Source organism: Squalius cephalus (genome assembly GCF_949319135.1).
Source record: "Squalius cephalus genome assembly, chromosome: 5".
In the NCBI taxonomy this organism is placed as follows: Eukaryota; Metazoa; Chordata; class Actinopteri; order Cypriniformes; family Leuciscidae; genus Squalius; species Squalius cephalus.
The window spans coordinates 33,178,540-33,191,999 of NC_137126.1; the positions used below are offsets into that span (position 1 = coordinate 33,178,540).

A 13,460-nucleotide genomic window follows, 5' to 3' on the forward strand; every position below is an offset into this window, starting at 1 on the left:
TTGGTGGAATGTCTCATGAGTTGAGATGGGTTGGGTTTACGGGGAGCCACTATTGCGTATGTGTGTGTATTTTGGGTGTTTAACATTTGGACACTAAAATAAGACATTATTCTGAGTAGCAGAACAGCCATTTCTGTTTCAAAAACGTCATCTCTACAAACTTCCCCAGTCTTGCCTTCAATTATCTGAATTTTAGTTTTCTCTTCCGTTTGTTGTCCTAAGAAATTTTACAGAGGGCATTTTAACGTATTTAGAGGGCAGCTTTATTGGCTTATTGTAATTGAATTTAATTTCACATTTTGCTTATCTGACTTGGCCAGAGTTCAACTATGTTGTGGGAATTAGATTTCTTTATGAGAATCGAATGGACGAGGGAGAATCAGGGAGAGTGAGGACCAAAAAAAGTGCCACCTGACTTGCTTCCACAATATGCTGATATAACAAATCAAATCTTACGAGACACCATTTCTGAAATCTCTACATCAGTATGTTGTGATAAATCACCCCTATTGTATTCCAGCCTATCTGTCTGTCTGTCTCTCTCTCTCTCTCTCTCTCTCTCTCTCTCTCTCTCTCTCTCTCTCTGCCTGTCTTTCTCGTTCCAGAGGCTGAACAAGTGAGGAGCTCTTCAGCTGCGAGAATAAAAGACTGCCTTGTGGTAGCAGAATGAAAAAAAGAAGGGAGGGAAGGAGTGTGTGAGAGACTATGAGGGTTTGAAAAGAGAAGGAGAGGAATAGGGGTGGAGAGAGAGAGAGAGAGAGAGAGAGAGAGAGAGAGAGAGAGAGAGAGAGAGAGAGAGAGAGAGAGAGAGAGAGAGAGAGAGAGAGAGAGCACGTAGGTGGGGGAACAGTGCAGGACAGAGAGAGTGAGGGATGATATTTCTCATTCTCTCTCAATGATTTGTTCATCCTGCTCTGGTTGTCCACAGAGTTTAAGATGTCTTAAAGTGAGCACGAGTTTCCAGCTCTAAGGATTACATGTGGGACTGACAGAGCTTAGGATCTGAAAGGTAAGGCTTTGACTGACAGCTGTTTTTTTTGTGATGAAGTTTTCTGAATGCATTTAGATTAATCATTGTATACTAGGAAAAACAAAGAAAGAGGTTGGTGCTAATATGTAGTGTGGATAATAATATACCTTTAAGCTACTATGCACCCCCCAAAAAATGTTTATTTATTTAAAGCATTATTAATTAGTAAAATTATATCAATTTTATAAAAATAAAAACCATAACTATAAATAGTACCACGTCTGTTTGTCTCTTTGGTAACCCATTCAAAACTTTGTAAAAGTTTTGCAGTCTTTATTAGAATTAGTATGAATCATTGAAAGAGGAACTGAATGGGACTTTCAGATTTCTGAAGAAAAAAAATGACTTCAGTTTATAACAGAAATGCAACACATCATGAAGAAGCTGTCATTAAAAAGTAACAACAGTGTAACAGTCTTTGCACCCTGATGTCATAGTATGAGTTATGAATTACCTCATGAATGCATTTCTTCATTTTAGGTAAGGTGTGTGTGTGAGTAATGGAGAACTCTAGTCTTACTGTGTTGAATATGAGAGAGAATGAAAATGGGCCGCACTGGACAAGGATGGGAATAATGGCTCTGACCTAAAGAATGGACAATGAGACTATTGTCCCAGTGGGGACAGCACTGCACACCAGTGTATGAGAAGTGTGCAGGAAGGTTGTGCTGGGTCTGCTGACACATTTTTTTTTTTTCTCCATCAATGCTGCTTTCACTAAAAGAGGCTGACTAACAGGTGGTTTGAGAAATTCCTTGCCTGTCAGTCAAAGGACTCAACTGTCTAATTAATCAGGTGCAGAGATGTGGAAACACATTCAAGACCTCTTCTGTATGCCACCTGTGTGCTGCATGACCCCTGCAATGCAACAGTTATATTAAACATTTTTGACACAGCTATAGGTATTACACATGTGACATAAATTATAGGCAACAACATTTAGTTCCAGTCCATGAATTTGACAGGCTGTGCAACCTTCTAGCAACTGCTTGTTTGTGTTTGCAGCTTTGCACTTTCCAGACAGTCTGTCTGAATTGCAAGGATCATTCAAGGACTTTCATTACGTCAGTAGGTGGCGACTATGCTGCCTTTACACGTGGTATCGGAATGATCATAAATACAAGTTTCCTAGGAAATTGGACATGAACAACCTCTTAAGTCATATTTACTGGGAAACTCTGCCTTCAGAATACTGCCTTCACATGCTATTGGAAATTTCCTATGAGCCGTAAACTTTAAAGATGGCAGAGGGGAGAACAATTGCTCCTGTGACTGGTATTCTTAATTAGTTTTTTGACAACAGCTCACCTCGTCTTGTTGTTAAAATTGTGCATATTTACATGAATAACAAGTTTTCACACAGCGAAAATAGCACGTTTTTCACCAACATTTCAGAATTGTAAGCAAGCTGACTACCTAGATCAGGGGTCGGCAACCTTTTTGTCATAAAGTGCCATTTTTAAGTTTCCGAGTTCATCACTATGCGAAAACACACACATAGCCTATATATACACACACACACACACACACACACTCATATAAATACACAAACATTTTACATTTTCATAATGGCTTACGCAGAAATAGTACAGAAATTTAAATATTTCTCTTGAAATTTGGCTTCTAGTAAGATTTCCCTAAGAAATAGGCTAGAATAAACCCGGTGTCCTCCATGATTTCTATTCTTTCTGACAACAAAGCACTTGAAAGCAACGAGCTTGTAATGACATCAGAAATGTAAATTAGGAAATTTCTGATAGCACGTGAATGCAGCATAATTACTGTAATTAAGAGATCACAACACATGACGTTCAGCTATAGGAACTGTTCTCGGACTCGGAATAATGCCTTTTTATGGCAACACTATCAACACCAAAAAGAATCTGCTGCGGTCAGGTGGTACAGTGGTCACATGGTACAAGTCGGAGTTCTCAGAATATTCAGTTTACAAGTTGTAATGACGATTTCTTTACTTAAGTTGGGATCTTTTGACACTTTTTACCGACTTTTTTCAAGTCTCTCGTCATTATGGTAATTATGACATGGAGTGAATGAACCTGGATACTTCCCTACTATATAGTAGGTGAAAAACAGTGGGCTATGTGAGAAGAGTATGTCTGTATTCTGTATTAAAAAGTACGCAAAATGTATCCGGATGACCTATACATGGCTACGGGAAGTCCTTTGAAGGATGCAGCCTTTGAATTGGGACACAGCCTTTGAGGGAGTCCTTGAATCAAACATTCTACCAATTCATTCAAAACACTGACTCATTCAGGAACCAAACACAAACAAAGTGACTTCGTTTGGAGCAGTAAGTTTCTCTTTTCTTAGGGATGATTCACACTGAACGCGTTTTCGCATTTAATAACGTGAGACGCCAGGCAGTGGAATGAAAAAAAAAACCCCAGAAAGGTCTAGAGCCCTTTTTTTCCAAGGTTGAACTTCTTTTAACTTGAGCACTGCATTTTGAGAGTTTGATGTTTGCACGATTGCTGGAAGTGTAGCCTAGAATTGTGTAAAACAAACAAACATACAAAAAACGTCCGCATTATAAAAGTTCACTTGAAAATCTAGCATGTTGGAAGGAGAAAAGGAAAGAGGGAGTGGATGAAAAGAACATAAAGGAGTAACAAAAAAGGGGAATTGAACACCAGCACTGATTTGGTGAAAAAGAGCCAAAGAGGATTCAATGACCATGGCATGATTCCTCAAGCTTTTCTCCTAGTGCCCACACCTCTAGCTCACACCTCTAGACAGCACGCCCACAGTCACTTCACTGACCGATTTATGCCAATAAACAAAAGTCTGGCTCGGCGAGTCTTAACCAGCTTTTGTTCGAGGTGTTGCTTACCTTCTCCATAGTGTTATACGGAAATGCACTTCCATTATAGACAACCCACAAATGTGAGCTACTGCTAAAGTTTCAGGGATTTTACTTTCTCTATCTGTTTGAACCATAAATCCAGTCTCTTTTACCTGTAGTGACCCATGAATTTGTCTATTCGATCATACTTTAGTTCACATTTCCCTTCCTTTGAGGAATTACAAACACTACATAATGGAATGATAATATAGGGATGCAAACTGATCTCCGATTTTCTCCCCCTTACATGGGATTGAACCTGAAATTTAGTTCAGTCTTATCAATGTCATTCCAAAAAGAAGTCTGATGTTTTCACTAGAAGATCGAGTTATGTTATATAAAGGTTTTAAATTAAAATGACTTAAAAACTGAACCTTATCATTCACAAACATTCACAATAAAATCTGTTACATGTATTTTCATGAAATTTCATTTCATGGTGACTTTAATAAGTGGTATGTGTGCAGGTGTAATGGAGGATGTGGACGTCGCACTCAGTTCTAACATGTGCTTGTGAAAAAGTGTGAAATATTTGGCCGAAATAGGGAAATCAGGCCGAGACTGGAAATGCTTGCTTGAATGTGGATACTTTAAGTCTAAATGGTTGCTAATTAAAAAAGAACAGGAAAAAAGCACCATATGCAAGAATGTTCCCTCTTGGATAGCATTGAAAAACATAAAGACATTTTCTCATACGACTGTGCCAATGAAACAAACCCAGTCTTTCTTCTCACTCTCTCACAAACACACTGATATAAACAGTGTTCTGATCTCAGGCATTTCTGCCACGCAAGCACTGTGACTGTTTCTGGGGTGAGATCTGTGGTCAATCTTTCTGACGCCTTGTTGCTTTACTCTGATACTATAATAAGTGACTAGACTGTTGCAAAATGCTGCAAGAGATTAAAGCAGCATGTTCCTGCCGTCAAAGAATTTATGAGCAAGACCAAAATGCTTAGCTTTGATATCACATGTGTCATTCCAAGACTGCAGTCCAGCATGGAAATATGGAAAGTTATCTAGCATTTAACTTTCCAACTTGTGTGCTTGCCATGTGTTGACCATGGCAGTCTCACATGTGAGTCACTCTAGACTTCTGAGATTAATGCGTTACACGTAAATGTTAGAAGTTGGTGGAATAACAATTTTCTCACAAAAAGTCATTGGAGTTTTAACTCCCAGAGGACAACAAACAAATAAATAACTTAAATTGGCTCAGCAGTAAGGCACTGGTGGCTCAAAACAGAGGACTGCTTTAAATTATCAGACATATTGACATTTTTACTCAGTTGTGGGTGAGAAGGGGGCAGCTGGAGACTGTTTATTCCCAGAGAGTAGCTTGATCATAGGGTCAACCGACAGGAAGAGTCCCCGCTTAGGAGCCCACACCGGAAGAGTCTGCTCCTCTTCCAGCTGTGGTTGCCTAGTTGCTGCTCAGATTTGTTTGTGTTCATTTTTTTTTTAATGTGTTTGGACTCTTTTGACATCTGTCTTACTCACTGGCAATGGCCATGGAAAAAAAAAGTCTTTCTTTCTCGTCCTCCACCAGACTGAAGTTTTCCTCGCTCTGATTCATGGCTTTCCCATGTTTCTTAGGATTGTTACCAATCAGTCTGGCTCACTGTGTGATGGATTGCTTAGTTGTATGTTGACTAAGAGACAAAGCTTAAATGTTTGCTTAGGAGTTCCATGACAACTTTGTTGACTAAAAAAAAAAAGACTTTCCATAAATGATTCTAATAATGTAACAAATACTCTTAAAGTGACTCACATCAGCAGTTTTGCAGCTGTTAAACATCAAATGGAAAACACCATTTTTTGTTTTGCCTCAGTGGAGGAGGGAATAACAGGAAGTGAGTAGGGGGACTCCACCTGGAATATCAAGGACTTTTCCATCCTCCACAAGTGCATGTAAACCCAAATCTGTCCGAAATGAGTCCATCTGCTGCGATGATGATGATCTGACAATTTTTAATACCAATCCAGCAATTCTTCAAACGGTTGCTTTAAAATGAAAACATGGCATTAACATCCAAATATATAGGGATAGTTTATCCGAAAATTAGATGCAAACACAAAAGAAGATATTTTGAAGAACAGTTTTGGACAAAACAAGCAAACAAACTATGATTTCTTAAAATATCCTCTTTACTGTTCCGCAGAAGAAAGCAACTCATAACATGAGGGTGAGAAAACTATCCAATAATAGTATAAAAGTATGTTTAGCATGTTTTTGAGCAGTAAGCTGTGCACACGAGTAGTAAACAGGTGAGATAAGTTCACAGAAGATGACCTTTGCATGACGTTGTAGATAAATCGTTGTTGATAGACGTTGTAAAGTGACTCGTGATTTATCTTTTTAAATTTAGACATAAACTTGACGATTATTCATGGGTGTTTAGAAAGACGGACCGCACACCTGGATTCTGACAGAGACTTTTTTATGTGGATTCCTCTTCCTGTGCTTTCTATCTCTAGCCGTCTCTCTCTCTCTCTCTCTCTCTCTCTCTCTGTCCCAGCTGTGGCGGTACTATGTAATTCTGTCCTCAGAAACCACAGAACATTCAGTAAGAGACATGAGTGAGCAGCAGAGACAAACAAACAGCAAGAGCTGGACTGTAGACGGTCAACCAAAGGCTCAAAGGCGTAAAAACAGGACATAGCACAGAGACTGTCAGTAAACAAGGCCATGCAGCAACAGAGCGGGTCTTTCTTGGGCTAAAAAATATGGTGAGTTTGCTTGATGTTGCTTATGGGTTGATTTTACTACTGCATTGATTTTTGGCAGCTATGATGACTCAGGAAATGTAGAGTAAATGTTTCACTATATCAATTGCTTATAGTATTTATCAGCTTTATGCCGCTTTAATGTAATTTATTAGTATATATTTTAATTAAAAAAAATTAAATTAAAATTCTATATTTTAATAATAGAATATATATTTTTAATTTATTTAATGTGGGATAGTTAACTGTTTTTATTTTTCTTGGTTGTGACTTTCTTATAAAAGATATTTTAAATCTCAGTGTGATTTAACTTTTTAGGATTGACAAGCCACTAGGCCTTCAAGTTTAGAGTCTTTGATTTCTGTTTCCCAGATTCACCCACTGCTCATGCTACATTTAGCTGTACTGTTCCTGCTGTGGTTTCCTTACTTCTCCCGCAACTCTAACATACTGCTACACGTGTGTGTGTGTGTGTGTGTGTGTGTGTGTGTGTGTGTGTAGCCTGTATGATTATAACCCCTGTAAGAGGAGCTTTGTGGTTTGTGCTATGTGGTTGAGTCTATTTTCTGCTGCAGAGGGCAGGACACAGTGGCATAACTGCAGACTTAATGACACGTTTCAGAGGCATGCCACTTACCGGTATGAAAAGCTCCAGTTGAACTGATATCAAGTGTATATTTGTGTGTATGAGTTATGTTTATTTGTGTGCAAGTATATTTGAATCAAGGAATCAGTATATGTGTGTATGTATTAATGTCAGTGTGTCTGTATTGTCCAGTTGTGTGTGTGTGTGTGATGGTGAGGGCAGTGACCACATTCAGTATAGTGACAGAGGCTTTCTGTTCTCTTTTCCCTCTGTCACACACTGGACGTGGTTGTGAGAGGCGGCAGGCCTGCAGCACTTGCCAGCTGCACTTGCAAACATGACATCAGGAATGAAAGGGAGAGAGAGGTTAGCTAGGGGAAGGAGGAAAAGAGGAAGTTTGGTTTGTACCAGCTGTTGAGTTAAAGACTATAAATGTCCATCATCATCCTAATCTATATGCATGCACTATACCTAACCTGTCTTCGCTTGTTTGGAGAAGCGAAGCGTCTCATTCCAGTCGTTTCCCTGACTGGACATGCCAGCAGAGGAAAGAATTTTCCTTAAACTCACACAGTTTTGGCTTTCAAACCTATCTAGGATATTATCCTATTTAAATTATTAATCAATAAAATAGTCGCAAAGTTACATGATTTTAAGAATAATGTTGCTACCACATCGCTACTTCGAAATTTTGTTCAGCTAATAGCTTTGCTACTTTTTCTGACGTTATTGTTCTTCACTGATCCTCAATGACCATTATGTACAAAGATACAAACACGTACGGAAAATTCTGTTTTTGATGTTTTGGTGTGCCAGACTGTAAATGTTGAATGTAGTTAGCTAAGCTACAAACTACTCTATAGCTCAGCTAAAATGAAAACTAAGCTAAAAGCTGCTTCTTATAGATAAATCTGATAGCTTGTGATTTTGATGACTCAGATGGTTGAAAAGAAACCCATTCAAAAGAGTCATGTTTAGAATCAGAACAAGCTTATTCTGATTTTGAATGAATGACTCTTTTGAATCTGAGTAACTTGTTCTGATTGTAAACAGCCAAACTTAATCAATAAAATAGTTTTGCAAAGTGACATGATTTTAAGTGACACTACCACCTTGCTACTGAGAAATGTTTAACTTCTCTACTTTTAGTGGTCACCTAACAAAATATGTTCCAAGAACGTTTAATGTTCCCATTAATTTATGACTGAAAACGTTATTTCTGTATGTTCTCAGAACATTAAAAATGTTATCATTTTTTAATGATAATGATTTGGATGGATCATTTCAGTCATTTTTTAAATGATTTTTTGTTTTCATGATTATGTGAACATTAGAGAAAACATTAAGGGAATTTTTTCTCTATTTTATAATTTTTCTTTGATAATGTTATTTAAGAAAAGATCACTTTGAATGAATGTTACTAGAAGAACGTTTGTCCATAACTTTGAGAGAACCTTGATGTTTGAGAGAACCTAAGTTCAGAGAACATACCCTATTATAGCTGAAAATTCCCTTCACTGATTCTCACTGGCCATAATTACACTGATACGCACACACACAGAATCTGATGTTCAGTTTGTCTTGTTGCTCTGTTTCTCTGTGATTCTCAGTGTGTTTTGTCTGAGAGACAGTGGCATGAGTCGGACGTAAAAGAGGTGAGGGAAGGAGGGAGAGGGGGATTTCAGGTTAGGGATGTTCCTAAATGACTGATCTGCTGTGAAGTGTGCTGACCTGAGGTCTACTCTAGTTTGTTCACGCTAATGTGCCTGTGTCTGTACCAGATAATTGGCTGCATCTGTTCACTCTGAGTCTGGGTGTGTGTGTTTTTGTGTGTAAGATGAGTCACACTGACTCATGCTGTGTATTTCAACTAAGACGAGGACTTCAGTCTGTTCACGACAGTTGGTTAATCACAGTATGCATTTGGTATCATTGCATCACTGTATTTTGTCTACAATAAGGAAATACCTGATGTGTTTGATAAATCACTGTTAAGATCAAAGACTCAAGCTTTAAGTGTTGCAACCTTGCCAGATCTACATATCTATTCTAGTAGTCTGTTTATAAATACAACAAATGTGATAATGCCATTCAGCAAAGAATGTTTGGACTAGCTGATTTAGGAAAAAAAAAAAAAAAATTCCTTGCTATTTATGTCTATTTTCCCAGCAGGATCTTGACAAATGTCATGAAGTGATTGATAACTCCATAGACATGGACAGGCTGAATCAGAACGTTCCAGATCATCTGACTCATCGGGTCTTACAGGTGAGTGTGTGATCTGTGTATATACATACATTCACAATACTGTTCAAAAGTGTTAGGGTCTGTAAGATGTTATTTGAGGTTTTTGAAAGAAGTCTCTTATTCTCACAGGCTGTATTTGATCAAAAATACTGTAAAAACTGTAATATTGAGAAATATTATTGCAATTGAAAATTACTCTTTTCTATTTTAGTATATTTTGCAGGTTTTTAAATCGCTTTGGCACATTTTTCGAAACAGTCTTATTCTCTAAACTGTAAATGCAATATGTTTGCTGCAAATATTTGTTATATAAAAATGTCATGTTTTTTCTATTTTTATTTGACTGACTGCTTTCTTTACAAGAATGTCAGTTTTGTCTATAGCTGAATGCACTTGTATATCACACTGAGCTTTCTAGATACACATTTCAACAGGTAAAAAATGTACTTGGAAAAATCAGTACTGTAGTGCACAAAAAGAAAATGAACAAATTTTTATTTATACAGTACATTTGTTACATGTAAACTGAAAATTCACAGTTTTTACACACTCATTATGTCTACCACCACCACCACACATTCTTATTTCTTCCTATTTTGCTCTTTAATGGCAAGCAACTTAGAATTTTCAGTTTACTTGTACCCCATTACTACAATTTTTGTTTTTTTAAAGTACTGCTATAGCTGCTGTTTATGGTTGTGACCTTCCTCCATGTTCATAAATGTTAGTGATTTTGCTGTGAGCAAATCCATATATGCTCCTGAACTTTATTGGTTGATTGGTAAGTATGTGATTCCAATTTCATTGCAATTGAAGGCCATTTGCCAATTTAGCAGACAGTACAAATATTCCATATCAGATATTTGTGGAATAAACATGCATGTCTGACAGATTTTGATAAATGAATGGATCATTTTGAATTTAATGGCTCACACAATGAAAGAATGTTTAGAAGTTATGCAGTGTTTGACAGTTGCACTATGAATCAACTAATCAGTTTTGCTCAACAAGCCATGTGTTTAGTTATTGTGCAAACTGTAGACAATTGTACTTGCTCTTTTGCACACGTGCCAAAACACATACAATTTGCTTAAATCAATAAGAAATTAAAATCTGATGTGAACAAGAGTCTATAATTGTTCAGAAAATGGTTGTGTTGCATAATATTTTCACTGAATTCTTTTAAACAAATAGAAAAATAATTTTATTTGAAATAAAAATTTGTTACATTATAAACATTACACTGTAACTTTCAGTCAGTTTAATTCATCCTTGAATAAAGTTATTAATTTCATTTAAAACAAATCTTACTAACCCCAAACTTTTGAACAGGAGTGTGTAAAATGCATTTACTTTAATTTTACTTTTTTTCATTTTGATTTTCTGCATAATTGTCATTAAAATCTTTTAAAAGCAGAATATAGTTTCTTCAGTAATTGCGTTCTTTTATAGGTGTTAAAATGTCTGTATGAGTACATCTGTTGCAATAGACAAATTCTGCAAAAGTAGGTCTGCGAGTCTGCAGAACTTGGAAATTAAGAGGTGAAATGTTCCCTAATTATAGGGTTAATCTTCATCACTGTTGATCCGAGAGGCTGAGTCCAGCCTTTCTGTCTGCATTTAATCTTGCTCAAACACTGCACTGTGTTCCACCTATCATACATTACAGGGTCTCAAAACATCAGGTTTCTAAGTTAGTTCAATGCACCTGTTAAAACTTCACTAGTAAAGTTGATTACACACACACACACACACACACACACACACACACACACACACACACACAGAGAGAGAGAGAGAGAGAGAGAAACACAAACAACTGAGTTGTGTGTAGAAAAAAAATGTCAGAGGACAATGGAAACTGTGTGGCAGCCCTTTATATGGAGCCCTATTATCAGGAGATGACAGGATAAGATATGAAAGCTAAAACAAACTACACTGACATTTAATCACTTTAAAAAGAATTCATACATTGCTATTGAAAGCTTCATGTTCAGTTTTAAAGGTTATTTCTATGGACTCTAGCGCTAGTAGACCCTAAAAAGATGACATCTGAAGACACTTTAAATACGTGTAAAAGCTGTATTTGAATGGCGTGAAAGTTCAAAAGAGGGGTGAAGTCCATTCATACCAGGGCTAGGTTTGGAAAGAAAAACAACCAAGGACATATGCCTGTATCACAATCACAACCCGTTTAATCCATAATTCCCCACTATATATATTACATATGCATTGAGTGAAACTTTTGGATTTGACTAATTTCTAAAAAAATCTAAGAATTTTAATTTCTAAAAATATCAGTTTTTACATTGTAATTTAAATTAGGTAGGCCTGATGAGGTCAGAACATTTTCCCTTTTTTCAAAAAGAAAATAAACTTCTAACTTTTTCAAAATCTGTATATGTTCATTTTGTATAGAATTATGTTTAAGAAAAGCCCACTGCATACTCCTATGGCCAGTCCATTTCTAGTTAATTTAGGGCCAGATTTACTAAACAGGGCAAATTAGCGTGAGAGCGCAATTCCAAAAAAGCGCCCATGGGAGTGCTGACATGATCTTCTGACGATGAGCAAAACTGAAGAACACAGACGCAGCCGGATCATTTCCTTAAAGACCAACGCAATTTACCAAGAGCAGCGCAAATTAGCATGGTTTAAGACATACTTATTTTGGCCAGTAAATAATGGCGTTAATACCAGTAAATTGACTAGCGCAAACCTTAGTAAATCACGTTGCATGATTTATTTAAATACTCTCCTCCCATTAATTTTGGTAGGAAAAGGGAAACTCTAACAAATGCATATGCAATAAAGTCAGCCACAAAAATAACTCTCTATGCCTTTTCAGCGCTATTGGCCCTTAGTGTTTTACATCCCAGATGTGGAAAACAGATGGATGTGACATTTCCAAACCATATCAGCCACTGGTTGCTCTTCAGTTCCTTTCTAAAATCATTTCTAGTGCATCATAGCCTGCCCTGAATGATTTCTGACATCATCCAAAGACACCAAATAAATGAAATATGCTATTTCCCTATTTGAAAAACAGTTAACTACCATTTGTTTTGATGTAGTGCAGTGCCTCATCACTCTGTCAAATATCAAAGTGTGATTTACCAAGCAAATAATCCCTGTGCTGCCCTTGAGAACCTCCATCTGTGACATGCTGAGGCCAAATATGTTCCTCCTTTTATCGGTCTGGTCCCTTGTCTTTCATCTAACAGCTAAATCCTGTTAGCCTCTTAGCCTGCATAGTGGTACCTGATGGAGCTAAACCCGTTTAGCCAGTTAGCCTCTTACCCTGTCGCTGCAATACTCAATGGTCCTAATTGAATTACTCTAATCCTGTTTGGGGAACCCTGATCAGTCGTCCAAAAAGTACAGGTCACTTTAATGGTGAACAAAGGCTGTAAAAAATGATCCATTATTAAAAAGTTTCTGTTGTATTGTCCTTATATATTCACAGAGCACGTCACTGGACCTGATTGAAACAGGCAAGACTCTCAAAGTCCAGGCAGAACGGCCCCATCTTGTCAGCTTGGGAAGTGGCCGTCTGAGTACGGCTATAACTCTGCTGCCCCTGCCAGAGGGTAAGTTCAGTCACCTTAAAAAGTAACTGAATACAATACACACCCTCATGAAGAATCCCCCAGCAGATTCTATCTGCTAAATTAGATGCAAACATGGTCGTTTGACTAAGGATGTGGTTAGCTGTGGAATTTGTGTTTATGAAGTGGCAATGCTTCTTTCAAATTCTGAGACCTAATTATATGATCACACAGACAGAGGGGATGCACACTGAAAACTGGGGACTCCAAATTAAGATCAGTATTTGTGTTTTTGTGTGGTGATGGGTGGGAAGTTCATGAGAGAGGACAAATCTCACTACACTGACCTCAAAGCTTGGCTATGCTTCATCTCATGAAGAATGACAAATAGAGGACTTCTCATCCCCTGACATTGAGGAAGAATGAGAGCAAGCATTCAAGTATAAATCCCAGAGG

General features: G+C 37.4%; 1 protein-coding gene across 15 annotated transcripts in view; it reads left to right on the forward strand.

Moving 5' to 3' along the window:
* The first annotated feature begins 861 nt into the window (after positions 1-861).
* Positions 862-13,460, forward strand: part of phldb1a (pleckstrin homology-like domain, family B, member 1a) — a 46,387-nt gene continuing 33,788 nt past the window's right edge. For 10 of the 15 annotated variants that reach the window (XM_079871230.1, XM_079871238.1, XM_079871243.1 and 7 more), the window contains exons 1-3: positions 6,443-6,626; positions 9,379-9,477; positions 12,923-13,046. In XM_079871230.1, the coding sequence (XP_079727356.1) occupies positions 6,624-6,626; positions 9,379-9,477; positions 12,923-13,046 (226 nt within the window). In that variant the 5' untranslated portion in view covers positions 6,443-6,623. Of the gene's footprint in view, positions 1,010-6,442; positions 6,627-9,378; positions 9,478-12,922; positions 13,047-13,460 lie in introns of those variants that run through there. The other 5 variants (XM_079871241.1, XM_079871236.1, XM_079871240.1 and 2 more) reach the window with 4 other exon arrangements.